This window comes from Pseudopipra pipra, chromosome 7, assembly GCF_036250125.1.
Source record: "Pseudopipra pipra isolate bDixPip1 chromosome 7, bDixPip1.hap1, whole genome shotgun sequence".
NCBI classification, from domain to species: Eukaryota; Metazoa; Chordata; class Aves; order Passeriformes; family Pipridae; genus Pseudopipra; species Pseudopipra pipra.
This window is the reverse complement of record NC_087555.1, coordinates 2882624-2907879: the sequence shown is the minus strand read 5'-3', so window position 1 is coordinate 2907879 and position 25256 is coordinate 2882624. Positions and strand designations below refer to the sequence as shown.

Below are 25256 nucleotides of genomic sequence, written 5' to 3'. Positions count from 1 at the left end.
ATCTGCAGGACGCTTTCGCCGCACTCCCTCACGTCCAGGTAGACCAGGGCCTGAAAGGCACGGAGCGGTGACGGGCTGCCCGGCCGGCAGCAGCCCGCACCCGCACAGGGCTGGGCCCAGGCAGCAGCACAGGGTGCGGCACCGTCCCGGGCAGCCCTGCCCAAAAGCAGCAGTGGCTCTGCAGAGCCCCTGGGCTCCCTGCCCTGCGCAGGCCACTCGCCCGCTCCTCTGTGCCACCCAGCCCTGGCATTCCTTGGCCTTGAGGAGCCATGAGGGAAGTGCGAGTGCTGGCAGCAGAAGGACCCAAAACACAGCTGGGGACAAGTGTCACCCCAGCAGCAAGGGGCCAAGGGCACACAGTGGAGCCCCCCCCCCCGCCCCAGCTCCCTTCACTGGGCTTCCCCCGCAGATGCGGCTGCACAAGGCCAGAGAGGTGGAGGCAGCTCGGCCAGGCAGCGCTCGCCATCAGGCTCACCTCCACAAGGAACACCATGGCAGGGAGCTCCCAGGGACACATCTCCTCGCTGAGCAGCTCCAGGAGGCAGCACACAATGCTGCAACACCAGGGGGTGCAGAAAGAGCCCATCTCCCTGGCAGGAGGGAAACAAGAACTGTCATGCCTGAGCTGGCTGGGCAAACCTCTCCTGGGACTCACTCCCAGAGGCCTGGTCTTTCCCCAGCACCCCGGCAGGGGACCAGGGCACTCTGGCAGGCGGCTCCTCCTGTGCACCCACCTCTCCCAGCCTTTGCCACACTGCTCGGCCATCCCTGGGTGACAAGGCCCTCCGGCCCACGACCCACGGGCACTGCGTGGGGTGCCCTGTGCAGAGGGCAGAAATGACAGGGGCAGCGGGGACAAGGGGGTCTCACCTGGCCAGCAGACCCACTGCGTAGTGGTGGGTGTCGGCGTTGAGGAGCGTGTCCCAGCCACACTTGCGCTCCAGTGCCACCACCACGCTCTCGCAGCGCAGACGGTGCAGCAGGGCTTTGAGGGTCAGCACTGCAAACCTGCGTGCAGAGCAAAGCCCAGGTCATGCTGGGAGCCCTGGCCAGCCCCGAAGGCGTGGCAGGGACAGGAGGAGTGGGATGGAGCACCTGTTGGGCTTGGTGGGAAGGCTGTGTTGCTTCCGGCACTCCCTCCACAGGGTGTCAACCTCCTCCGGCATCTGCACTGTGCTGAAGAACACTTGGAAGAGCAGATGCACAAAGAGGTTGGGGAAACACTCCCTCACTGCCCGTGTGCAGCAGAGCAGATGGAGGATCTTCCAGAGTGCCACGGTTGCCTGCAAAAAGGAAACCAGCCGGAGACAGCGCTCAGTGCCCGGACATCCATGGGGCAGGGCCCGAGCGTGGCAGGGAGAGGCCAGGGGAGACACAGCAGGAGCAGCCGGCCTGGTGCCCCTGAACCTGCCCCTAAGCCAGCTTGCCAGCCCAGTGCCTGAGGCAGGGAGATGCAGCGCTGGGGGAGGATGAAGAGCTGCCGGAGAGGTGACGTGGCGCTGAGCAAAGGCCGGTTCCAGAAACTCACAGCCAGGGCAAAGACTTCCGCTTCGTCCCCATCCGAGGTGCGCATGCTGCAGGCTGGCCAGCTTCCCAGGACGAGGGCAAGGATCGTCAGCACCGACTCTGCAGTAGTTCTCAAGGAGATGATTGCTCTCCACATGCTCACAGCAGCTCTGCGGGGTCAAAGCTCTGTGTCAGCGGGCTCTCAACCACAGTGCCACGGCCTGGGCACTTCCCGCTCCCAGCTGACAGAGCCACAGCACCCTGAGGAGCAAGGAGGGCACATGGGAGCAGGATCCGTGGCTGGCATGCTAGAGGCTCCTTGGAACTCTGGGCCTGAGGGACACCTGGGATGGGCTCTACAGGATGATGGGCTGGTGAGCCCTGGAGGCAGAGGGGCCCCATACCTGTCACAGCATGGGGCAGAGCGCAGCAGAGTCACCACCACATCCACGGGGTGCGCCTCGACCAGAGCCAGAAGAGTCCTGTCCAGTCTGCGCTCAGCACACACATTGGCCGTGAGCCACCGGTGGATGTACCTGACGAAGGCTGGCACCTGCAGGGGGCACGGGGCAGACTTGGAGAGCTGCCAGAGCCAGCAACTTGCCCGGCTTCCCCCGACAAGCGCTTCCCTTCCCACCACTCTGGGCTGGCCTCAAAGGCTGAGGGGGCCCAGCAGAGCCGGCGTGAGGGCCCGCACAATCCTTGCAGGGCTGGAGCCCTGGCCACAGGCTGCTTACTTTCTCGGCACTGGAGACACCATTCTCCACAAGCAAATCCAGCAGGGCAGCGCTGGTCTCGGCATTGCAGAGGTCAGAGCTTGCCATGCCCCCAGCACCCATGGCGATGGTCTCTTCCCTCCAAATGCACCTGCTGAATTGGCAAACCATCTGCAGGAGAAAGGCAGGAAGAGAGGGATGTGCCCTGGAGAACTCTGACAGCGGCGCCAGGCTGAGCAGGGACAGCAGGCCCAGCCCAGGAGGCCGTGGCTGCAGGTACCTGTGCTGCCCTGCAGAAGCGGCCCCGGGCGCGGTCTTGCTCCTGTGTACGGTCCCGTCCTTGATCTGGCAAAGAGCGAGCGCGGTCAGAGCTGAGGGGCTGCGGGACAGGCCGCAGAACACGGCCCAGCCCTGCGCTCCACGGGCAGGGCCGGCCCCGGGATGGCCAGTGCATGGAGCTGCCGGGGGATCAGCCCCGAGCCCTCCTTCCCCCTCCCTTTCCTTGGCCCTGTCCACAAGGGATGCGATGGCAAGAGGCTCATCTGGCTGCAGCCACCAGCCCTGGGGCCCAGCTGTGCCACTCACCCTCCTGCAGGGGCTGGGACTGCTCCACCTCCTCAGGCTGCTGGGATGGGGCAGCTCCAGGGCCTTCCTCCTCCCCCTCCTTCAGCCAGGCCAGCTTGGGCACCCTGGGGGGTCTCTGCTCTGTGTCTCTCTCTGGCTTCATGGCTTCCTGCAGGAGAGATGGCACGGAAAAGCTCTGGCTCACCAAGTCCTGCACAAGTGCCTTGAAGGCACCTGCAACACGGCAGGTTTGGGAACACTGCGGCTCATCAAGTTCCAAAGTCTGGCCTGGAGGGGCCAGGGGGGAGTTGGAGAGCTGCCAGAGGGAGCAATTTTCCCAGTTGCCCCCAAGAAGTGCTTCCCTTCCCACCATACTGTGCTGGCCTCAAAGGCTGAGGGGGCCCAGCAGACCTGGCTTGAGGGGCCACACAATCCCTACCCACAGGCTGCTTACTTCCACAGAGACAACTCTCTCCCCAGGAATGTCCAGACCAGGAGCACTGGGCGGGCACTGAACGGCTGCGATGTCAGTGTCTGCCTCGCCCTCGGACGTTGCGCTGTCAGCCTTGGCCGTGAGCTCACTGGGCGTGGGGTCAGGCTGTGCCATGACCTCGCCTGGTGCGATCCTGGTCTTTGGACGCCGAATGCCCACGAATTTCCGAACGGCCTACAGGAAAACAAAGGGTAGGGAAGAGCAGGATGTGCCATGGAGAGCTCCGACAGTGGTGCCAGGCTGAGCAGTGGCAGCAGGCCCAGCCCAGGAGGCCGTGGCTGCAGGTACCTGTGCTGCCCTGCGGAAGCGGCCACGGGCACGGTCCTGTTCTTGTGTCCGGTCCCGTCCTGGATCTGGCAAAGAGCGAGCGCGGTCAGAGCTGAGGGGCTGCGGGACAGGCCGCAGAACACGGCCCAGCCCTGTGCTCCACAGGCAGGGCCAGCCCCGGCATGCCCTGTGCATGGAGCTGCCAGGGATCAGTCCTGGGCCCTCCTTCCCCCTCCCTTTTCCTGGCCACGTCCACAGGGGATGGGATGGGAGGGGATGGGATGGGAAGAGGCCCAGCCGGCTGCAGCCACCAGCTGTTGGCCCAGCTCTGCCACTCACCCTCCTGCAGGGGCTGGGGCTGCTCCACCTCCTCAGGCTGCTGTGCAGGGGCAGTCTCAGGGCCTTCCTTCTTCTTCTTCCTGAGAAACCTGCACAGGCTGAAGCGTCTCTCCGCCATCCTACAGTCGGGCCTCAAGGGCAGCCGCCGCAGGGATTGGAGACGCTAGGGAAAAGCTCCAGGGCACGAAGCCCCAGAGAACGGCCTCGAGGGCACCTGCCGCAGGGCCTGGAGACTCCTCGCCGAAGCTCCGGGTCACCAAGTCCTGCGGTCTGGCCTCGAGGGCACCTGAAAGACAGAAAAGCCTACAAAAGGCAAGTCCTGCAGTGCGGCCTCAAGGGCAGCCGCCGCAGGGATTGGAGATGGCAGGGAAAAGCTCTGGGGCACGAAGCCCCAGAGAATGGCCTCGAGGGCACCTGCCGCAGGGCCTGGAGACTCCTCGCCGAAGCTCCGGGTCACCAAGTCCCGCGGTCTGGCCTCGAGAGCACCTGAAAGATAGAAAAGTCTACAAAACGCAAGTCCTGCAGTGCGGCCTCAAGGGCAGCTGCCGCAGGGACTGGAGACACCTCGCAAAAGCTCCGTGTCACCAAGTCCCGCGGTCTGGCCTCGAGGGCACTCGCAGCACAAAAACGCCACCAAAACGCTCCGGATCAGAAAAGAACGAGTTGGCTGCACGGGGGCTCCGCACAGCACCGCTCTGTCCCGTCTGTCCCGTCGCACGCTCCGAGGAGCACTGAGGCGTGGCCACCTCACCACCACTACTAAGTCATCCCGTGTCACAAAGGGCCCTGTGACACCCTGCCCCGTGCCACCCCACCGTGTCACAAAGGGCCCTGTGACACCCTGCCACGTGCCCTGGGGCCTCCCCTAGCCCGGCCAACCTGCCCCAGGCGGGAAGGAGTCCGTTCTCCAAAGCATCCAAGACAGCTGGACACGAACTTTAGGCACAGCTGAAAAACTAAGCAAACCCTCCCCTGCTGTGCCTGCCCAGGGCAGCAGAAGGAGCCCCCTCGGCTGCCGAGGCAGCCGCAGCGGGAAGGCCACGGGGCCTCCACACGAGCTGGCACGGGCTCCTTGGGAGAAGTGCCGGCTGGTGGCCCTCCCGAACACGGGGCTGTGACACACAGAAGGAATGTGAGGGCAAGGTGTCTTAGTTTAACACGATTGCAACGTAGAAATCAAGAAACTTCAGGTGGAAGTGTGGAAAAGGAAAAGAAACAGCTTTTTATTAACCAAATCTGAATAAACAACAAATGGTGCAATCAAAACCTTTCGGAAGAAACAAAGCAAAGTCCCAATTCCCCAGGTGGAGGGGGGAAACCCGCAGCAACCTGGGGAGTGGGGTGGGAAGGCAGGACTGTTTTGGCAGTCCAACAGCTGCTCGCAGCCACCTGTGCTCGCAGCCAGCACTGAAAAGGAAAAAAAAAAAGTCCTTTCTCCCACAGGCCGTCTGAAAGCAGAATACCTTGCTCTGAGATGGCTTGCTCTCTTTCTCTCAGTTGTTCTCCACAAGGGGTCCCGTGGGGAAAAGAAACTTCCTCTCAGGCAAAGCAAAAGCAGGCAGCCAAAACCGGACTCCCCGCTCTGTCCGGTGCACACCAAACCCAAAGAAACCCCCCAAACGACAGACTCCCAGCCATGCCTGTGGCAACCGTGCTTCCCCGGGAGACCTCCCCCTCTCCCCGCTCCCGCGCTGCCCAGCGCCTGCGGCTCCGTTCTGCCCCCACCCCATCCCCGACTCCCCCCATCCCAGAAGAAACAGACTGCGGGGCGAGGACAAGGTACCCTAGGGAAAAAATTCCCACATCTCCTTTCAAACCTATGACACAAGGGCACCAATGCTGCTCCCACCCCATTGGCCAGGGCTGCGCCAAAATCAGCAGTTCTGGCAAGTCCTTACCCAAGGAGACCTGTCACCGCCCCCAGTCCTGGCAGGGCTGGTGCCCCTCTCCTGCCCAAAGAGCTGTGCCCCCGGGGGACGACTCCCGAGGAGGCCCAGGCGTTGTGGCTGCTGCTGCTCCTGTGCACAGCCTGCTGCTCTTGTCTGTGGCTTGGGCAGCAGCGACGGCGCAGCCCTGCCCGAGGAGCCCCGTGCCCTCCCCGTGCTGGCAGCACCTCCGCGGGCCCAGAGCTCTGGCTCAGCGGGCTCTGGGACACAGCCCCGTGGGCTGGGCAGCCGCAGGGGCCCGGGCTGGCCCACGGCCCTGCCCCTGCCCCTGGCCCTGGCTGGCAGCTGCTGCAGTCTGGGCTGGGAGAGGGACTGCGACAGCAATTGGGTTCGAGCGAAGTAGAGGATGGAAACACACACTGTCACGCAGTGGAGCTATCACCGTGCTGTCACAACTTTATTGAAGCAGGGCTTGGACTTCTATAGGGGAGGGTGAGGAAGGTGCTGGAAAAAAGGGCGGAGCATGGGACTGACATGGGAAACAGCCAACCAGGGAAGGAAGGAGGGCACATGGAATCAGCAGGAGCCAACGGGGAGAGTATCTGTGTAACAGGGAAGGGACTAAATCAAGGGAAAAAACACAGGTTCGAGAGATTCTGGAACGTGAATAAACCAAACACCGTTGCTAGTTGGCAAAAATAATAGCTATTTATTAGGAAAAGGTGGCAAACAAGGAAAAAGGGAGAAAACAAAACAGGCGCCTGAGGGAAAAGGATTGGGGCGGAGGAAAAAGTGCATAAAAGACCCTAGGAAGAAGGCTTCCCCCCATACTCACCAAGGTATCACCTGTAAACAAGTCTTACCCATCCTAACCAATAATGAAATCTCTCTGCAGCACCTGCGGGTTCACGGGGGGTGGCAGGCTCCCACTTCAAGCAGGCGTCCCAGCTGAAAGCAACTTGGTCCATCGTGAAGAGCCGCGCCCCCAAGAAGCGTCTCTGCTTTTTATAAAGTTTTTTGAGAGCACCTGCCCCGGAGAGGTGTGGCCAGCACTGCCCCGTCAGGGCTCTGAACCCCACCCCCTTGGTTATGTAAGTGCACCCCTCCTGCACATGCGTGAGCACTTTGGAAAGTCCCCCACACAGGCGCAGTGATTGGGGGGGGGTCTTCCCAATTGAGGCTGGGGCTTACTTCATCACCCTCCTCATCACTTTGTCCTCCAACTGCCCCTGACGAGCAATTGACCAATCACAACAGACCAATTAAAACAGTTTACACAGAAGCTCTCCCTCCAAGGCCAAGTTCACTGCTTTATCAGAAGACTTGGCAGGAGAAAGCATAAACTAACTGCAGGTGGCTAGGGCCAAACATAGACCAAAAAGTAACATCCCAACTTCGTCCCGATACAATCTGCAATGCAGCAGATGGGAACCAATAGGAAAAATGGGGATATCCGTGAGAGGAAAATACATTGAAATTGGAAAAACTTAGAAGAAAACTGTCTGAACAAGTTCTTTGGTAAACCCTGGTAACAATAAAGCAGTCTTTTCCTGTATTAGTCTTCTCTCGGTAACAGTGTCCCATAGTATCGATCCCAGGCAGGTGCTTAGCCATTTGTGCTTCTTCCCGCACCTGCCTCAGCTCCTGTTGCCCTATTTGCAACAGTTCTTTTTCTCGGCAGGTGCCTTCCTCAGGCAGCACCAGCGGTCGTGCCCCGCCAGGGCCCCCTTGCCCTCCTTGTCCCCAGCCAGGCCAGCCTGGCCCCCTTGGCGCTGTCCCCACCCTCCTGCCCAGGCCTCCAGCCCTTCTGCCGCAGGCACGGCAGACACCCCGGGCAAGCGCCACAGCAGCCGGCCAACACCTGGGCAGGACACAGATGGCACTTCCTGCCTGGGACAGGGCTTCTGGCCATCTCCAAGGACCTTTGGCTCAGGGAGCCCCACAGCTCCAGCCTTTGCCCAGCTGCTCTGCTGCAAGCTTGGAGGCTTCAGCACAGCACCACCAAAGGCCAAGGGGACTTAGGGCTCTTTCTCTTCTCACTGCACACCCGGGCAAGCGTTGCTGAGCACAAGGACCCTTTTTCCCCTCTTCCCCAATGCCCTGTGCAAACTGGGCACCAAAAAACACTCCTGAACCTCTGTGTGTGGCAAGAGGAATTTTATATTCCTATGCTGGACTAGAGGGAAGTGCTTCCACAGCAGGGGTCTTCCTCGCAGGCTCACGTGGCCCCAGCAGACACCGCTTCCCACATCAAGCCTCCCCAGAGCTCAGGCAGCACAGCCAGAAACTGCCCCGCAGAGCAGGACAGCTCGTGCAGGCCCCGCACAGCCAGTCTGGCGGCTGCTGCACCTGGGGGGATGCAGCTCTCTGAGCAGCTTCGAGCACACGGTAGCTCTGAAGCGCCAGGCTTGAGATGGCGGGGCTGGTGTCGTTCCTCAGACCCTGAAGAACTGCAACAGGGAGGAACAGAGCCAAGGTCAGAGCCTGGATCTGTGGCGACCCAAGAAGCTCCTCCAGCCAGGGCCATCTCACCCAGTTCTTGCCATGGCCAGCAGGGAGCAGGGCCCAACGGGATCAGCCGGAAGGCGCTGGCCACCAAAACCCCCCGTGCCCCTGAAATCTCTCTCTGCTCTGCCCAAGCCGTCCCTCATCCGTGCAGGGAGCAGAGCCCTCCACAGCCAGGGCAGGATTGCAGCTCCCTGCCCCGGGCTCTGTGCTCCTCCCACCAGCCCCCGCTGACACCGCGCTGCCCTCACTCACTCTCGATGATGTCCTGCAGCTCTTCGGGCTGTCCCCGCAGGTACCTCCCGGCCATCCCTGGGAACACAGATCCTGTCAGGGCCCCAGCGGCACAGCTCCCCCCCGGTGGCGCTGCCGGCCCGGCCACGCACCCTCCTGCCCTGGCAGGGCTGAGCCCGGGGCCTTCCCGCCTCGGGACACCCCAGGGCTGGGCTGGCACAGGGCGGCAGCCACCAGGGCACTCGGGGTTCCCCAGCACATCCCTGGGCCGCATCCTGCTGCCACTGCAGCAGCCGGGGCTGGGGCCGAGCTGCAGCGGGGCGGGGAGGGACCTTGTGGCTCACCAATGAACCTGATGGCCGCCTCTCGCAGGGGCTCCTGTGGGCTCTCCAGGTACGGCAAAGCCTGGCGCAGGTACTCGGCCGCTCGACTCCGCTCCTTTTGCAGCTGCAGAGAGCGGCAGGGCCGGAGGGAAGGGTTGGCTGGGGCTCTGCCCCATGGCTGGGAGCTGCCTGCGCCCAGCAGTGGCCTCCCCTGCCCGCACGCCCCAGGCAAGGCAGCAGCGTGTGGGGCGCAGGCTTCTGTCCCGCAGGCGGCTGCAGCAGTGGGCAGGGCCACAGTGCCAGCCCCACACTCTGAGCATCGGGGACTGGGGGCTGCTCCAGCCTGGGGCTGGGGCTTCATGGCCGTCCTTACCAGGCACTCGCTGAACATCCACAGCTCCTTCCTCTTCACAATCTTCTGCAGGTCCTTTCTCTTCAGGAAGCTGGCCACACAAAGCAGCGCTTCCCCAGAGGCCTGCAGAGCAACAAGCACTGGGAGATGGCACCACGGCCCAGGGCAAAGGAGCCGTGTCCCTGGAGCAAGGCCAGCAGGAGGCTGGAGCCCATCAGGTGCCAGGGCAGGAGGCAGCCCAGCCCCCTGCCACGGGGACACCAGAGCCCACAAGTGCTCACTCACCTCTGCCACTCTGTGGTTCTCATCGTGGCAGTGGAAGAAGAGTGGAAGCAGGCTCTGGCGCACGTGTGGCTTCAGGGCCTTTTTTCCCTCTTTCTCCCCTGTCACCATCACCCCACGGAAGAGGAGGATGGAGGACAGTTGCACACTGCTGTCAGCCTGGTGGAAATGAAATGACCTCAGCACTGGCTTCTCCAGGCCCACCTGGGCACAGGCCTGAAAATCCACAAGGGACAAAGTTTCCTGCCAGCACCCGTTGCCTGTGGCTGCGGGGCACAGAGCCTTACGTTGTCGAAGAGCGGCTGCAGCGCCTCAGCCAGCTGCAGGGCGGTGGGGCTGGAGAGCTGGATGTCTTTATTGGAGAGCAGAAAGCCGAGGACGCTGACAGTCCTCTGGACCAGCTCTCCATCTGCGTCCCACAGGAGCTGCACGAGGCTTTCAGTCAGGCTGCCCATTCTTTTGGCCTGTGAGGAACACAAGGCTGTGCTGTGAAGCCATGAAGGGCTGCAGTGCCAACCCCGCTCCGGTGGGGCAGCCCCACGTGCTGCCGCGGGGCCCAGAGCCCAAAGGCCTGTCCCGAGGGACTCGGGCAGCTGAGCGGGGAGGCAGCAGAGCTGGCAGCAGCTGTGCTCCCCAGCCCCGGCATCGCAGCACGGCTTCGGCCAACCGCCCCTTCCTCACCGTCACGGCATCCTGGCTGAGCACCACCAGGCCCCTCAGCACTTGGCGGCGCATCTCTGGGCACTCGCTCCACAGGTGCCTTGAAAGGATCTGCAGGACGCTTTCGCCGCACTCCCTCACGTCCAGGTAGACCAGGGCCTGAAAGGCACGGAGCGGTGACGGGCTGCCCGGCCGGCAGCAGCCCGCACCCGCACAGGGCTGGGCCCAGGCAGCAGCACAGGGTGCGGCACCGTCCCGGGCAGCCCTGCCCAAAAGCAGCAGTGGCTCTGCAGAGCCCCTGGGCTCCCTGCCCTGCGCAGGCCACTCGCCCGCTCCTCTGTGCCACCCAGCCCTGGCATTCCTTGGCCTTGAGGAGCCATGAGGGAAGTGCGAGTGCTGGCAGCAGAAGGACCCAAAACACAGCTGGGGACAAGTGTCACCCCAGCAGCAAGGGGCCAAGGGCACACAGTGGAGCCCCCCCCCCGCCCCAGCTCCCTTCACTGGGCTTCCCCCGCAGATGCGGCTGCACAAGGCCAGAGAGGTGGAGGCAGCTCGGCCAGGCAGCGCTCGCCATCAGGCTCACCTCCACAAGGAACACCATGGCAGGGAGCTCCCAGGGACACATCTCCTCGCTGAGCAGCTCCAGGAGGCAGCACACAATGCTGCAACACCAGGGGGTGCAGAAAGAGCCCATCTCCCTGGCAGGAGGGAAACAAGAACTGTCATGCCTGAGCTGGCTGGGCAAACCTCTCCTGGGACTCACTCCCAGAGGCCTGGTCTTTCCCCAGCACCCCGGCAGGGGACCAGGGCACTCTGGCAGGCGGCTCCTCCTGTGCACCCACCTCTCCCAGCCTTTGCCACACTGCTCGGCCATCCCTGGGTGACAAGGCCCTCCGGCCCACGACCACGGGCACTGCGTGGGGTGCCCTGTGCAGAGGGCAGAAATGACAGGGGCAGCGGGGACAAGGGGGTCTCACCTGGCCAGCAGACCCACTGCGTAGTGGTGGGTGTCGGCGTTGAGGAGCGTGTCCCAGCCACACTTGCGCTCCAGTGCCACCACCACGCTCTCGCAGCGCAGACGGTGCAGCAGGGCTTTGAGGGTCAGCACTGCAAACCTGCGTGCAGAGCAAAGCCCAGGTCATGCTGGGAGCCCTGGCCAGCCCCGAAGGCGTGGCAGGGACAGGAGGAGTGGGATGGAGCACCTGTTGGGCTTGGTGGGAAGGCTGTGTTGCTTCCGGCACTCCCTCCACAGGGTGTCAACCTCCTCCGGCATCTGCACTGTGCTGAAGAACACTTGGAAGAGCAGATGCACAAAGAGGTTGGGGAAACACTCCCTCACTGCCCGTGTGCAGCAGAGCAGATGGAGGATCTTCCAGAGTGCCACGGTTGCCTGCAAAAAGGAAACCAGCCGGAGACAGCGCTCAGTGCCCGGACATCCATGGGGCAGGGCCCGAGCGTGGCAGGGAGAGGCCAGGGGAGACACAGCAGGAGCAGCCGGCCTGGTGCCCCTGAACCTGCCCCTAAGCCAGCTTGCCAGCCCAGTGCCTGAGGCAGGGAGATGCAGCGCTGGGGGAGGATGAAGAGCTGCCGGAGAGGTGACGTGGCGCTGAGCAAAGGCCGGTTCCAGAAACTCACAGCCAGGGCAAAGACTTCCGCTTCGTCCCCATCCGAGGTGCGCATGCTGCAGGCTGGCCAGCTTCCCAGGACGAGGGCAAGGATCGTCAGCACCGACTCTGCAGTAGTTCTCAAGGAGATGATTGCTCTCCACATGCTCACAGCAGCTCTGCGGGGTCAAAGCTCTGTGTCAGCGGGCTCTCAACCACAGTGCCACGGCCTGGGCACTTCCCGCTCCCAGCTGACAGAGCCACAGCACCCTGAGGAGCAAGGAGGGCACATGGGAGCAGGATCCGTGGCTGGCATGCTAGAGGCTCCTTGGAACTCTGGGCCTGAGGGACACCTGGGATGGGCTCTACAGGATGATGGGCTGGTGAGCCCTGGAGGCAGAGGGGCCCCATACCTGTCACAGCATGGGGCAGAGCGCAGCAGAGTCACCACCACATCCACGGGGTGCGCCTCGACCAGAGCCAGAAGAGTCCTGTCCAGTCTGCGCTCAGCACACACATTGGCCGTGAGCCACCGGTGGATGTACCTGACGAAGGCTGGCACCTGCAGGGGGCACGGGGCAGACTTGGAGAGCTGCCAGAGCCAGCAACTTGCCCGGCTTCCCCCGACAAGCGCTTCCCTTCCCACCACTCTGGGCTGGCCTCAAAGGCTGAGGGGGCCCAGCAGAGCCGGCGTGAGGGCCCGCACAATCCTTGCAGGGCTGGAGCCCTGGCCACAGGCTGCTTACTTTCTCGGCACTGGAGACACCATTCTCCACAAGCAAATCCAGCAGGGCAGCGCTGGTCTCGGCATTGCAGAGGTCAGAGCTTGCCATGCCCCCAGCACCCATGGCGATGGTCTCTTCCCTCCAAATGCACCTGCTGAATTGGCAAACCATCTGCAGGAGAAAGGCAGGAAGAGAGGGATGTGCCCTGGAGAACTCTGACAGCGGCGCCAGGCTGAGCAGGGACAGCAGGCCCAGCCCAGGAGGCCGTGGCTGCAGGTACCTGTGCTGCCCTGCAGAAGCGGCCCCGGGCGCGGTCCTGCTCCTGTGTCCGGTCCCGTCCTGGATCTGGCAAAGAGCGAGCGCGGTCAGAGCTGAGGGGCTGCGGGACAGGCCGCAGAACACGGCCCAGCCCTGCGCTCCACAGGCAGGGCCGGCCCCGGGATGGCCAGTGCATGGAGCTGCCGGGGGATCAGCCCCGAGCCCTCCTTCCCCCTCCCTTTCCTTGGCCCTGTCCACAAGGGATGCGATGGCAAGAGGCTCATCTGGCTGCAGCCACCAGCCCTGGGGCCCAGCTGTGCCACTCACCCTCCTGCAGGGGCTGGGACTGCTCCACCTCCTCAGGCTGCTGGGCTGGGGCAGCTCCAGGGCCTTCCTCCTCCCCCTCCTTCAGCCAGGCCAGCTTGGGCACCCTGGGGGGTCTCTGCTCTGTGTCTCTCTCTGGCTTCATGGCTTCCTGCAGGAGAGATGGCACGGAAAAGCTCTGGCTCACCAAGTCCTGCACAAGTGCCTTGAAGGCACCTGCAACACGGCAGGTTTGGGAACACTGCGGCTCATCAAGTTCCAAAGTCTGGCCTGGAGGGGCCAGGGGGGAGTTGGAGAGCTGCCAGAGGGAGCAATTTTCCCAGTTGCCCCCAAGAAGTGCTTCCCTTCCCACCATACTGTGCTGGCCTCAAAGGCTGAGGGGGCCCAGCAGACCTGGCTTGAGGGGCCACACAATCCCTACCCACAGGCTGCTTACTTCCACAGAGACAACTCTCTCCCCAGGAATGTCCAGACCAGGAGCACTGGGCGGGCACTGAGCGGCTGCGATGTCAGTGTCTGCCTCGCCCTCGGACGTTGCGCTGTCAGCCTTGGCCGTGAGCTCACTGGGCGTGGGGTCAGGCTGTGCCATGACCTCGCCTGGTGCGATCCTGGTCTTTGGACGCCGAATGCCCACGAATTTCCGAACGGCCTACAGGAAAACAAAGGGCAGGGAAGAGCGGGATGTGCCATGGAGAGCTCCGACAGTGGTGCCAGGCTGAGCAGTGGCAGCAGGCCCAGCCCAGGAGGCCGTGGCTGCAGGTACCTGTGCTGCCCTGCGGAAGCGGCCACGGGCACGGTCCTGTTCTTGTGTCTGGTCCTGTCCTGGATCTGGCAAAGAGCGAGCGCGGTCAGAGCTGAGGGGCTGCGGGACAGGCCGGAGAACACGGCCCAGCCCTGTGCTCCACAGGCAGGGCCGGCCCCGGGATGGCCAGTGCATGGAGCTGCCAGGGATCAGCCCCAGGCCCTCCTCCCCCCTCCCTTTTCCTGGCCACGTCCACAGGGGATGGGATGGGAGGGGATGGGATGGGAAGAGGCCCAGCCGGCTGCAGCCACCAGCTGTTGGCCCAGCTCTGCCACTCACCCTCCTGCAGGGGCTGGGGCTGCTCCACCTCCTCAGGCTGCTGTGCAGGGGCAGTCTCAGGGCCTTCCTTCTTCTTCTTCCTGAGAAACCTGCACAGGCTGAAGCGTCTCTCCGCCATCCTACAGTCGGGCCTCAAGGGCAGCCGCCGCAGGGATTGGAGACGCTAGGGAAAAGCTCCAGGGCACGAAGCCCCAGAGAACGGCCTCGAGGGCACCTGCCGCAGGGCCTGGAGACTCCTCGCCGAAGCTCCGGGTCACCAAGTCCTGCGGTCTGGCCTCGAGGGCACCTGAAAGACAGAAAAGCCTACAAAAGGCAAGTCCTGCAGTGCGGCCTCAAGGGCAGCCGCCGCAGGGATTGGAGATGGCAGGGAAAAGCTCTGGGGCACGAAGCCCCAGAGAATGGCCTCGAGGGCACCTGCCGCAGGGCCTGGAGACTCCTCGCCGAAGCTCCGGGTCACCAAGTCCCGCGGTCTGGCCTCGAGAGCACCTGAAAGATAGAAAAGTCTACAAAACGCAAGTCCTGCAGTGCGGCCTCAAGGGCAGCTGCCGCAGGGACTGGAGACACCTCGCAAAAGCTCCGTGTCACCAAGTCCCGCGGTCTGGCCTCGAGGGCACTCGCAGCACAAAAACGCCACCAAAACGCTCCGGATCAGAAAAGAACGAGTTGGCTGCACGGGGGCTCCGCACAGCACCGCTCTGTCCCGTCTGTCCCGTCGCACGCTCCGAGGAGCACTGAGGCGTGGCCACCTCACCACCACTACTAAGTCATCCCGTGTCACAAAGGGCCCTGTGACACCCTGCCCCGTGCCACCCCACCGTGTCACAAAGGGCCCTGTGACACCCTGCCACGTGCCCTGGGGCCTCCCCTAGCCCGGCCAACCTGCCCCAGGCGGGAAGGAGTCCGTTCTCCAAAGCATCCAAGACAGCTGGACACGAACTTTAGGCACAGCTGAAAAACTAAGCAAACCCTCCCCTGCTGTGCCTGCCCAGGGCAGCAGAAGGAGCCCCCTCGGCTGCCGAGGCAGCCGCAGCGGGAAGGCCACGGGGCCTCCACACGAGCTGGCACGGGCTCCTTGGGAGAAGTGCCGGCTGGTGGCCCTCCCGAACACGGGGCTGTGACACACAGAAGGAATGTGAGGGCAAGGTGTCTTAGTTTAACACGATTGCAACGTAGAAATCAAGAAACTTCAGGTGGAAGTGTGGAAAAGGAAAAGAAACAGCTTTTTATTAACCAAATCTGAATAAACAACAAATGGTGCAATCAAAACCTTTCGGAAGAAACAAAGCAAAGTCCCAATTCCCCAGGTGGAGGGGGGAAACCCGCAGCAACCTGGGGAGTGGGGTGGGAAGGCAGGACTGTTTTGGCAGTCCAACAGCTGCTCGCAGCCACCTGTGCTCGCAGCCAGCACTGAAAAGGAAAAAAAAAAAGTCCTTTCTCCCACAGGCCGTCTGAAAGCAGAATACCTTGCTCTGAGATGGCTTGCTCTCTTTCTCTCAGTTGTTCTCCACAAGGGGTCCCGTGGGGAAAAGAAACTTCCTCTCAGGCAAAGCAAAAGCAGGCAGCCAAAACCGGACTCCCCGCTCTGTCCGGTGCACACCAAACCCAAAGAAACCCCCCAAACGACAGACTCCCAGCCATGCCTGTGGCAACCGTGCTTCCCCGGGAGACCTCCCCCTCTCCCCGCTCCCGCGCTGCCCAGCGCCTGCGGCTCCGTTCTGCCCCCACCCCATCCCCGACTCCCCCCATCCCAGAAGAAACAGACTGCGGGGCGAGGACAAGGTACCCTAGGGAAAAAATTCCCACATCTCCTTTCAAACCTATGACACAAGGGCACCAATGCTGCTCCCACCCCATTGGCCAGGGCTGCGCCAAAATCAGCAGTTCTGGCAAGTCCTTACCCAAGGAGACCTGTCACCGCCCCCAGTCCTGGCAGGGCTGGTGCCCCTCTCCTGCCCAAAGAGCTGTGCCCCCGGGGGACGACTCCCGAGGAGGCCCAGGCGTTGTGGCTGCTGCTGCTCCTGTGCACAGCCTGCTGCTCTTGTCTGTGGCTTGGGCAGCAGCGACGGTGCAGCCCTGCCCGAGGAGCCCTGCGCCCTCCCTGTGCTGGCAGCACCTCCGCGGGCCCAGAGCTCTGGCTCGGCGGGCTCTGGGACACAGCCCCGTGGGCTGGGCAGCCGCAGGGGCCCGGGCTGGCCCACGGCCCTGCCCCTGCCCCTGGCCCTGGCTGGCAGCTGCTGCAGTCTGGGCTGGGAGAGGGACTGCGACAGCAAGTGGGTTCGAGCGAAGTAGAGGATGGAAACACACACTGTCACGCAGTGGAGCTATCACCGTGCTGTCACAACTTTATTGAAGCAGGGCTTGGACTTCTATAGGGGAGGGTGAGGAAGGTGCTGGAAAAAAGGGCGGAGCATGGGACTGACATGGGAAACAGCCAACCAGGGAAGGAAGGAGGGCACATGGAATCAGCAGGAGCCAACGGGGAGAGTATCTGTGTAACAGGGAAGGGACTAAATCAAGGGAAAAAACACAGGTTCGAGAGATTCTGGAACGTGAATAAACCAAACACCGTTGCTAGTTGGCAAAAATAATAGCTATTTATTAGGAAAAGGTGGCAAACAAGGAAAAAGGGAGAAAACAAAACAGGCGCCTGAGGGAAAAGGATTGGGGCGGAGGAAAAAGTGCATAAAAGACCCTAGGAAGAAGGCTTCCCCCCATACTCACCAAGGTATCACCTGTAAACAAGTCTTACCCATCCTAACCAATAATGAAATCTCTCTGCAGCACCTGCGGGTTCACGGGGGGTGGCAGGCTCCCACTTCAAGCAGGCGTCCCAGCTGAAAGCAACTTGGTCCATCGTGAAGAGCCGCGCCCCCAAGAAGCGTCTCTGCTTTTTATAAAGTTTTTTGAGAGCACCTGCCCCGGAGAGGTGTGGCCAGCACTGCCCCGTCAGGGCTCTGAACCCCACCCCCTTGGTTATGTAAGTGCACCCCTCCTGCACATGCGTGAGCACTTTGGAAAGTCCCCCACACAGGCGCAGTGATTGGGGGGGGGTCTTCCCAATTGAGGCTGGGGCTTACTTCATCACCCTCCTCATCACTTTGTCCTCCAACTGCCCCTGACGAGCAATTGACCAATCACAACAGACCAATTAAAACAGTTTACACAGAAGCTCTCCCTCCAAGGCCAAGTTCACTGCTTTATCAGAAGACTTGGCAGGAGAAAGCATAAACTAACTGCAGGTGGCTAGGGCCAAACATAGACCAAAAAGTAACATCCCAACTTCGTCCCGATACAATCTGCAATGCAGCAGATGGGAACCAATAGGAAAAATGGGGATATCCGTGAGAGGAAAATACATTGAAATTGGAAAAACTTAGAAGAAAACTGTCTGAACAAGTTCTTTGGTAAACCCTGGTAACAATAAAGCAGTCTTTTCCTGTATTAGTCTTCTCTCGGTAACAGTGTCCCATAGTATCGATCCCAGGCAGGTGCTTAGCCATTTGTGCTTCTTCCCGCACCTGCCTCAGCTCCTGTTGCCCTATTTGCAACAGTTCTTTTTCTCGGCAGGTGCCTTCTTCAGGCAGCACCAGCGGTCGTGCCCCACCAGGGACCCCTTGCCCTCCTTGTCCCCAGCCAGGCCAGCCTGGCCCCCTTGGCGCTGTCCCCACCCTCCTGCCCAGGCCTCCAGCCCTTCTGCCGCAGGCACGGCAGACACCCCGGGCAAGCGCCACAGCAGCCGGCCAACACCTGGGCAGGACACAGATGGCACTTCCTGCCTGGGACAGGGCTTCTGGCCATCTCCAAGGACCTTTGGCTCAGGGAGCCCCACAGCTCCAGCCTTTGCCCAGCTGCTCTGCTGCAAGCTTGGAGGCTTCAGCACAGCACCACCAAAGGCCAAGGGGACTTAGGGCTCTTTCTCTTCTCACTGCACACCCGGGCAAGCGTTGCTGAGCACAAGGACCCTTTTTCCCCTCTTCCCCAATGCCCTGTGCAAACTGGGCACCAAAAAACACTCCTGAGCCTCTGTGTGTGGCAAGAGGAATTTTATATTCCTATGCTGGACTAGAGGGAAGTGCTTCCACAGCAGGGGTCTTCCTCGCAGGCTCACGTGGCCCCAGCAGACACCGCTTCCCACATCAAGCCTCCCCAGAGCTCAGGCAGCACAGCCAGAAACTGCCCCGCAGAGCAGGACAGCTCGTGCAGGCCCCGCACAGCCAGTCTGGCGGCTGCTGCACCTGGGGGGATGCAGCTCTCTCAGCAGCTTCGAGCACACGGTAGCTCTGAAGCGCCAGGCTTGAGATGGCGGGGCTGGTGTCGTTCCTCAGACCCTGAAGAACTGCAACAGGGAGGAACAGAGCCAAGGTCAGAGCCTGGATCTGTGGCGACCCAAGAAGCTCCTCCAGCCAGGGCCATCTCACCCAGTTCTTGCCATGGCCAGCAGGGAGCAGGGCCCAACGGGATCAGCCGGAAGGCGCTGGCCACCAAAACCCCCCGTGCCCCTGAAATCTCTCTCTGCTCTGCCCAAGCCGTCCCTCATCCGTGCAGGGAGCAGAGCCCTCCACAGCCAGGGCAGGATTGCAGCTCCCTGCCCCGGGCTCTGTGCTCCTCCCACCAGCCCCCGCTGACACCGCGCTGCCCTCACTCACTCTCGATGATGTCCTGCAGCTCTTCGGGCTGTCCCCGCAGGTACCTCCCGGCCATCCCTGGGAACACAGATCCTGTCAGGGCCCCAGCGGCACAGCTCCCCCCCGGTGGCGCTGCCGGCCCGGCCACGCACCCTCCTGCCCTGGCAGGGCTGAGCCCGGGGCCTTCCCGCCTCGGGACACCCCAGGGCTGGGCTGGCACAGGGCGGCAGCCACCAGGGCACTCGGGGTTCCCCAGCACATCCCTGGGCCGCATCCTGCTGCCACTGCAGCAGCCGGGGCTGGGGCCGAGCTGCAGCGGGGCGGGGAGGGACCTTGTGGCTCACCAATGAACCTGATGGCCGCCTCTCGCAGGGGCTCCTGTGGGCTCTCCAGGTACGGCAAAGCCTGGCGCAGGTACTCGGCCGCTCGACTCCGCTCCTTTTGCAGCTGCAGAGAGCGGCAGGGCCGGAGGGAAGGGTTGGCTGGGGCTCTGCCCCATGGCTGGGAGCTGCCTGCGCCCAGCAGTGGCCTCCCCTGCCCGCACGCCCCAGGCAAGGCAGCAGCGTGTGGGGCGCAGGCTTCTGTCCCGCAGGCGGCTGCAGCAGTGGGCAGGGCCACAGTGCCAGCCCCACACTCTGAGCATCGGGGACTGGGGGCTGCTCCAGCCTGGGGCTGGGGCTTCATGGCCGTCCTTACCAGGCACTCGCTGAACATCCACAGCTCCTTCCTCTTCACAATCTTCTGCAGGTCCTTTCTCTTCAGGAAGCTGGCCACACAAAGCAGCGCTTCCCCAGAGGCCTGCAGAGCAACAAGCACTGGGAGATGGCACCACGGCCCAGGGCAAAGGAGCCGTGTCCCTGGAGCAAGGCCAGCAGGAGGCTGGAGCCCATCAGGTGCCAGGGCAGGAGGCAGCCCAGCCCCCTGCCACGGGGACACCAGAGCCCACAAGTGCTCACTCACCTCTGCCACTCTGTGGTTCTCATCGTGGCAGTGGAAGAAGAGTGGAAGCAGGCTCTGGCGCACGTGTGGCTTCAGGGCCTTTTTTCCCTCTTTCTCCCCTGTCACCATCACCCCACGGAAGAGGAGGATGGAGGACAGTTGCACACTGCTGTCAGCCTGGTGGAAATGAAATGACCTCAGCACTGGCTTCTCCAGGCCCACCTGGGCACAGGCCTGAAAATCCACAAGGCACAAAGTTTCCTGCCAGCACCCGTTGCCTGTGGCTGCGGGGCACAGAGCCTTACGTTGTCGAAGAGCGGCTGCAGCGCCTCAGCCAGCTGCAGGGCGGTGGGGCTGGAGAGCTGGATGTCTTTATTGGAGAGCAGAAAGCCGAGGACGCTGACAGTCCTCTGGACCAGCTCTCCATCTGCGTCCCACAGGAGCTGCACGAGGCTTTCAGTCAGGCTGCCCATTCTTTTGGCCTGTGAGGAACACAAGGCTGTGCTGTGAAGCCATGAAGGGCTGCAGTGCCAACCCCGCTCCGGTGGGGCAGCCCCACGTGCTGCCGCGGGGCCCAGAGCCCAAAGGCCTGTCCCGAGGGACTCGGGCAGCTGAGCGGGGAGGCAGCAGAGCTGGCAGCAGCTGTGCTCCCCAGCCCCGGCATCGCAGCACGGCTTCGGCCAACCGCCCCTTCCTCACCGTCACGGCATCCTGGCTGAGCACCACCAGGCCCCTCAGCACTTGGCGGCGCATCTCTGGGCACTCGCTCCACAGGTGCCTTGAAAGGATCTGCAGGACGCTTTCGCCGCACTCCCTCACGTCCAGGTAGACCAGGGCCTGAAAGGCACGGAGCGGTGACGGGCTGCCCGGCCGGCAGCAGCCCGCACCCGCACAGGGCTGGGCCCAGGCAGCAGCACAGGGTGCGGCACCGTCCCGGGCAGCCCTGCCCAAAAGCAGCAGTGGCTCTGCAGAGCCCCTGGGCTCCCTGCCCTGCGCAGGCCACTCGCCCGCTCCTCTGTGCCACCCAGCCCTGGCATTCCTTGGCCTTGAGGAGCCATGAGGGAAGTGCGAGTGCTGGCAGCAGAAGGACCCAAAACACAGCTGGGGACAAGTGTCACCCCAGCAGCAAGGGGCCAAGGGCACACAGTGGAGCCCCCCCCCCGCCCCAGCTCCCTTCACTGGGCTTCCCCCGCAGATGCGGCTGCACAAGGCCAGAGAGGTGGAGGCAGCTCGGCCAGGCAGCGCTCGCCATCAGGCTCACCTCCACAAGGAACACCATGGCAGGGAGCTCCCAGGGACACATCTCCTCGCTGAGCAGCTCCAGGAGGCAGCACACAATGCTGCAACACCAGGGGGTGCAGAAAGAGCCCATCTCCCTGGCAGGAGGGAAACAAGAACTGTCATGCCTGAGCTGGCTGGGCAAACCTCTCCTGGGACTCACTCCCAGAGGCCTGGTCTTTCCCCAGCACCCCGGCAGGGGACCAGGGCACTCTGGCAGGCGGCTCCTCCTGTGCACCCACCTCTCCCAGCCTTTGCCACACTGCTCGGCCATCCCTGGGTGACAAGGCCCTCCGGCCCACGACCACGGGCACTGCGTGGGGTGCCCTGTGCAGAGGGCAGAAATGACAGGGGCAGCGGGGACAAGGGGGTCTCACCTGGCCAGCAGACCCACTGCGTAGTGGTGGGTGTCGGCGTTGAGGAGCGTGTCCCAGCCACACTTGCGCTCCAGTGCCACCACCACGCTCTCGCAGCGCAGACGGTGCAGCAGGGCTTTGAGGGTCAGCACTGCAAACCTGCGTGCAGAGCAAAGCCCAGGTCATGCTGGGAGCCCTGGCCAGCCCCGAAGGCGTGGCAGGGACAGGAGGAGTGGGATGGAGCACCTGTTGGGCTTGGTGGGAAGGCTGTGTTGCTTCCGGCACTCCCTCCACAGGGTGTCAACCTCCTCCGGCATCTGCACTGTGCTGAAGAACACTTGGAAGAGCAGATGCACAAAGAGGTTGGGGAAACACTCCCTCACTGCCCGTGTGCAGCAGAGCAGATGGAGGATCTTCCAGAGTGCCACGGTTGCCTGCAAAAAGGAAACCAGCCGGAGACAGCGCTCAGTGCCCGGACATCCATGGGGCAGGGCCCGAGCGTGGCAGGGAGAGGCCAGGGGAGACACAGCAGGAGCAGCCGGCCTGGTGCCCCTGAACCTGCCCCTAAGCCAGCTTGCCAGCCCAGTGCCTGAGGCAGGGAGATGCAGCGCTGGGGGAGGATGAAGAGCTGCCGGAGAGGTGACGTGGCGCTGAGCAAAGGCCGGTTCCAGAAACTCACAGCCAGGGCAAAGACTTCCGCTTCGTCCCCATCCGAGGTGCGCATGCTGCAGGCTGGCCAGCTTCCCAGGACGAGGGCAAGGATCGTCAGCACCGACTCTGCAGTAGTTCTCAAGGAGATGATTGCTCTCCACATGCTCACAGCAGCTCTGCGGGGTCAAAGCTCTGTGTCAGCGGGCTCTCAACCACAGTGCCACGGCCTGGGCACTTCCCGCTCCCAGCTGACAGAGCCACAGCACCCTGAGGAGCAAGGAGGGCACATGGGAGCAGGATCCGTGGCTGGCATGCTAGAGGCTCCTTGGAACTCTGGGCCTGAGGGACACCTGGGATGGGCTCTACAGGATGATGGGCTGGTGAGCCCTGGAGGCAGAGGGGCCCCATACCTGTCACAGCATGGGGCAGAGCGCAGCAGAGTCACCACCACATCCACGGGGTGCGCCTCGACCAGAGCCAGAAGAGTCCTGTCCAGTCTGCGCTCAGCACACACATTGGCCGTGAGCCACCGGTGGATGTACCTGACGAAGGCTGGCACCTGCAGGGGGCACGGGGCAGACTTGGAGAGCTGCCAGAGCCAGCAACTTGCCCGGCTTCCCCCGACAAGCGCTTCCCTTCCCACCACTCTGGGCTGGCCTCAAAGGCTGAGGGGGCCCAGCAGAGCCGGCGTGAGGGCCCGCACAATCCTTGCAGGGCTGGAGCCCTGGCCACAGGCTGCTTACTTTCTCGGCACTGGAGACACCATTCTCCACAAGCAAATCCAGCAGGGCAGCGCTGGTCTCGGCATTGCAGAGGTCAGAGCTTGCCATGCCCCCAGCACCCATGGCGATGGTCTCTTCCCTCCAAATGCACCTGCTGAATTGGCAAACCATCTGCAGGAGAAAGGCAGGAAGAGAGGGATGTGCCCTGGAGAACTCTGACAGCGGCGCCAGGCTGAGCAGGGACAGCAGGCCCAGCCCAGGAGGCCGTGGCTGCAGGTACCTGTGCTGCCCTGCAGAAGCGGCCCCGGGCGCGGTCCTGCTCCTGTGTCCGGTCCCGTCCTGGATCTGGCAAAGAGCGAGCGCGGTCAGAGCTGAGGGGCTGCGGGACAGGCCGCAGAACACGGCCCAGCCCTGCGCTCCACAGGCAGGGCCGGCCCCGGGATGGCCAGTGCATGGAGCTGCCGGGGGATCAGCCCCGAGCCCTCCTTCCCCCTCCCTTTCCTTGGCCCTGTCCACAAGGGATGCGATGGCAAGAGGCTCATCTGGCTGCAGCCACCAGCCCTGGGGCCCAGCTGTGCCACTCACCCTCCTGCAGGGGCTGGGACTGCTCCACCTCCTCAGGCTGCTGGGCTGGGGCAGCTCCAGGGCCTTCCTCCTCCCCCTCCTTCAGCCAGGCCAGCTTGGGCACCCTGGGGGGTCTCTGCTCTGTGTCTCTCTCTGGCTTCATGGCTTCCTGCAGGAGAGATGGCACGGAAAAGCTCTGGCTCACCAAGTCCTGCACAAGTGCCTTGAAGGCACCTGCAACACGGCAGGTTTGGGAACACTGCGGCTCATCAAGTTCCAAAGTCTGGCCTGGAGGGGCCAGGGGGGAGTTGGAGAGCTGCCAGAGGGAGCAATTTTCCCAGTTGCCCCCAAGAAGTGCTTCCCTTCCCACCATACTGTGCTGGCCTCAAAGGCTGAGGGGGCCCAGCAGACCTGGCTTGAGGGGCCACACAATCCCTACCCACAGGCTGCTTACTTCCACAGAGACAACTCTCTCCCCAGGAATGTCCAGACCAGGAGCACTGGGCGGGCACTGAGCGGCTGCGATGTCAGTGTCTGCCTCGCCCTCGGACGTTGCGCTGTCAGCCTTGGCCGTGAGCTCACTGGGCGTGGGGTCAGGCTGTGCCATGACCTCGCCTGGTGCGATCCTGGTCTTTGGACGCCGAATGCCCACGAATTTCCGAACGGCCTACAGGAAAACAAAGGGCAGGGAAGAGCGGGATGTGCCATGGAGAGCTCCGACAGTGGTGCCAGGCTGAGCAGTGGCAGCAGGCCCAGCCCAGGAGGCCGTGGCTGCAGGTACCTGTGCTGCCCTGCGGAAGCGGCCACGGGCACGGTCCTGTTCTTGTGTCTGGTCCTGTCCTGGATCTGGCAAAGAGCGAGCGCGGTCAGAGCTGAGGGGCTGCGGGACAGGCCGGAGAACACGGCCCAGCCCTGTGCTCCACAGGCAGGGCCAGCCCTGGGATGCCCAGTGCATGGAGCTGCCAGGGATCAGCCCCAGGCCCTCCTCCCCCCTCCCTTTTCCTGGCCACGTCCACAGGGGATGGGATGGGAGGGGATGGGATGGGAAGAGGCCCAGCCGGCTGCAGCCACCAGCTGTTGGCCCAGCTCTGCCACTCACCCTCCTGCAGGGGCTGGGGCTGCTCCACCTCCTCAGGCTGCTGTGCAGGGGCAGTCTCAGGGCCTTCCTTCTTCTTCTTCCTGAGAAACCTGCACAGGCTGAAGCGTCTCTCCGCCATCCTACAGTCGGGCCTCAAGGGCAGCCGCCGCAGGGATTGGAGATGGCAGGGAAAAGCTCTGGGGCACGAAGCCCCAGAGAATGGCCTCGAGGGCACCTGCCGCAGGGCCTGGAGACTCCTCGCCGAAGCTCCGGGTCACCAAGTCCCGCGGTCTGGCCTCGAGAGCACCTGAAAGATAGAAAAGTCTACAAAACGCAAGTCCTGCAGTGCGGCCTCAAGGGCAGCTGCCGCAGGGACTGGAGACACCTCGCAAAAGCTCCGTGTCACCAAGTCCCGCGGTCTGGCCTCGAGGGCACTCGCAGCACAAAAACGCCACCAAAACGCTCCGGATCAGAAAAGAACGAGTTGGCTGCACGGGGGCTCCGCACAGCACCACTCTGTCCCGTCTGTCCCGTCGCACGCTCCGAGGAGCACTGAGGCGTGGCCACCTCACCACCACTACTAAGTCATCCCGTGTCACAAAGGGCCCTGTGACACCCTGCCCCGTGCCACCCCACCGTGTCACAAAGGGCCCTGTGACACCCTGCCACGTGCCCTGGGGCCTCCCCTAGCCCGGCCAACCTGCCCCAGGCGGGAAGGAGTCCGTTCTCCAAAGCATCCAAGACAGCTGGACACGAACTTTAGGCACAGCTGAAAAACTAAGCAAACCCTCCCCTGCTGTGCCTGCCCAGGGCAGCAGAAGGAGCCCCCTCGGCTGCCGAGGCAGCCGCAGCGGGAAGGCCACGGGGCCTCCACACGAGCTGGCACGGGCTCCTTGGGAGAAGTGCCGGCTGGTGGCCCTCCCG

At 63.1% G+C, this 25256-nt stretch overlaps 4 protein-coding genes across 4 annotated transcripts in view; all 4 read right to left on the bottom strand.

Annotated features, from left to right (window-relative positions):
• LOC135417529 (uncharacterized) overlaps window positions 1-2532 on the bottom strand; it is a 6213-nt gene extending 3681 nt beyond the window's left edge. The window contains exons 1-8 of the mRNA XM_064661853.1: window positions 2503-2532; window positions 2244-2393; window positions 1911-2059; window positions 1529-1676; window positions 1096-1283; window positions 871-1008; window positions 476-590; window positions 7-50 (exon numbers count right to left, since the gene is read on the bottom strand). Coding sequence (XP_064517923.1) covers window positions 7-50; window positions 476-590; window positions 871-1008; window positions 1096-1283; window positions 1529-1676; window positions 1911-2059; window positions 2244-2393 — 932 coding nt within the window. The 5' untranslated portion in view covers window positions 2503-2532. The remainder of the gene's footprint in view (window positions 1-6; window positions 51-475; window positions 591-870; window positions 1009-1095; window positions 1284-1528; window positions 1677-1910; window positions 2060-2243; window positions 2394-2502) is intronic.
• The window catches only part of LOC135416896 (uncharacterized), a 44547-nt gene that overhangs the window by 10006 nt on the left and 9285 nt on the right, over window positions 1-25256 (bottom strand). Inside the window, exons 6-13 of the mRNA XM_064660200.1 lie at window positions 23694-23921; window positions 23276-23423; window positions 22971-23035; window positions 13460-13687; window positions 13042-13189; window positions 3568-3632; window positions 3241-3453; window positions 2836-2955 (exon numbers count right to left, since the gene is read on the bottom strand). Coding sequence (XP_064516270.1) covers window positions 2836-2955; window positions 3241-3453; window positions 3568-3632; window positions 13042-13189; window positions 13460-13687; window positions 22971-23035; window positions 23276-23423; window positions 23694-23921 — 1215 coding nt within the window. The remainder of the gene's footprint in view (window positions 1-2835; window positions 2956-3240; window positions 3454-3567; window positions 3633-13041; window positions 13190-13459; window positions 13688-22970; window positions 23036-23275; window positions 23424-23693; window positions 23922-25256) is intronic.
• On the bottom strand, window positions 7912-11705 carry LOC135416905 (maestro heat-like repeat-containing protein family member 7). The gene is made up of 10 exons (XM_064660236.1): window positions 11330-11705; window positions 11105-11242; window positions 10711-10825; window positions 10149-10286; window positions 9755-9931; window positions 9471-9626; window positions 9207-9308; window positions 8855-8957; window positions 8532-8588; window positions 7912-8221 (listed from the first exon to the last, which is right to left on the bottom strand). The coding sequence occupies exons 1-10, from the start codon at window positions 11398-11400 to the stop codon at window positions 8022-8024; spliced, it is 1257 nt and encodes a 418-aa protein (XP_064516306.1). The 5' UTR covers window positions 11401-11705; the 3' UTR covers window positions 7912-8021.
• LOC135416906 (maestro heat-like repeat-containing protein family member 7) lies at window positions 18146-21944 on the bottom strand. Its single transcript, XM_064660237.1, has 10 exons — window positions 21564-21944; window positions 21339-21476; window positions 20945-21059; window positions 20383-20520; window positions 19989-20165; window positions 19705-19860; window positions 19441-19542; window positions 19089-19191; window positions 18766-18822; window positions 18146-18455 (listed from the first exon to the last, which is right to left on the bottom strand). The coding sequence occupies exons 1-10, from the start codon at window positions 21632-21634 to the stop codon at window positions 18256-18258; spliced, it is 1257 nt and encodes a 418-aa protein (XP_064516307.1). The 5' UTR covers window positions 21635-21944; the 3' UTR covers window positions 18146-18255.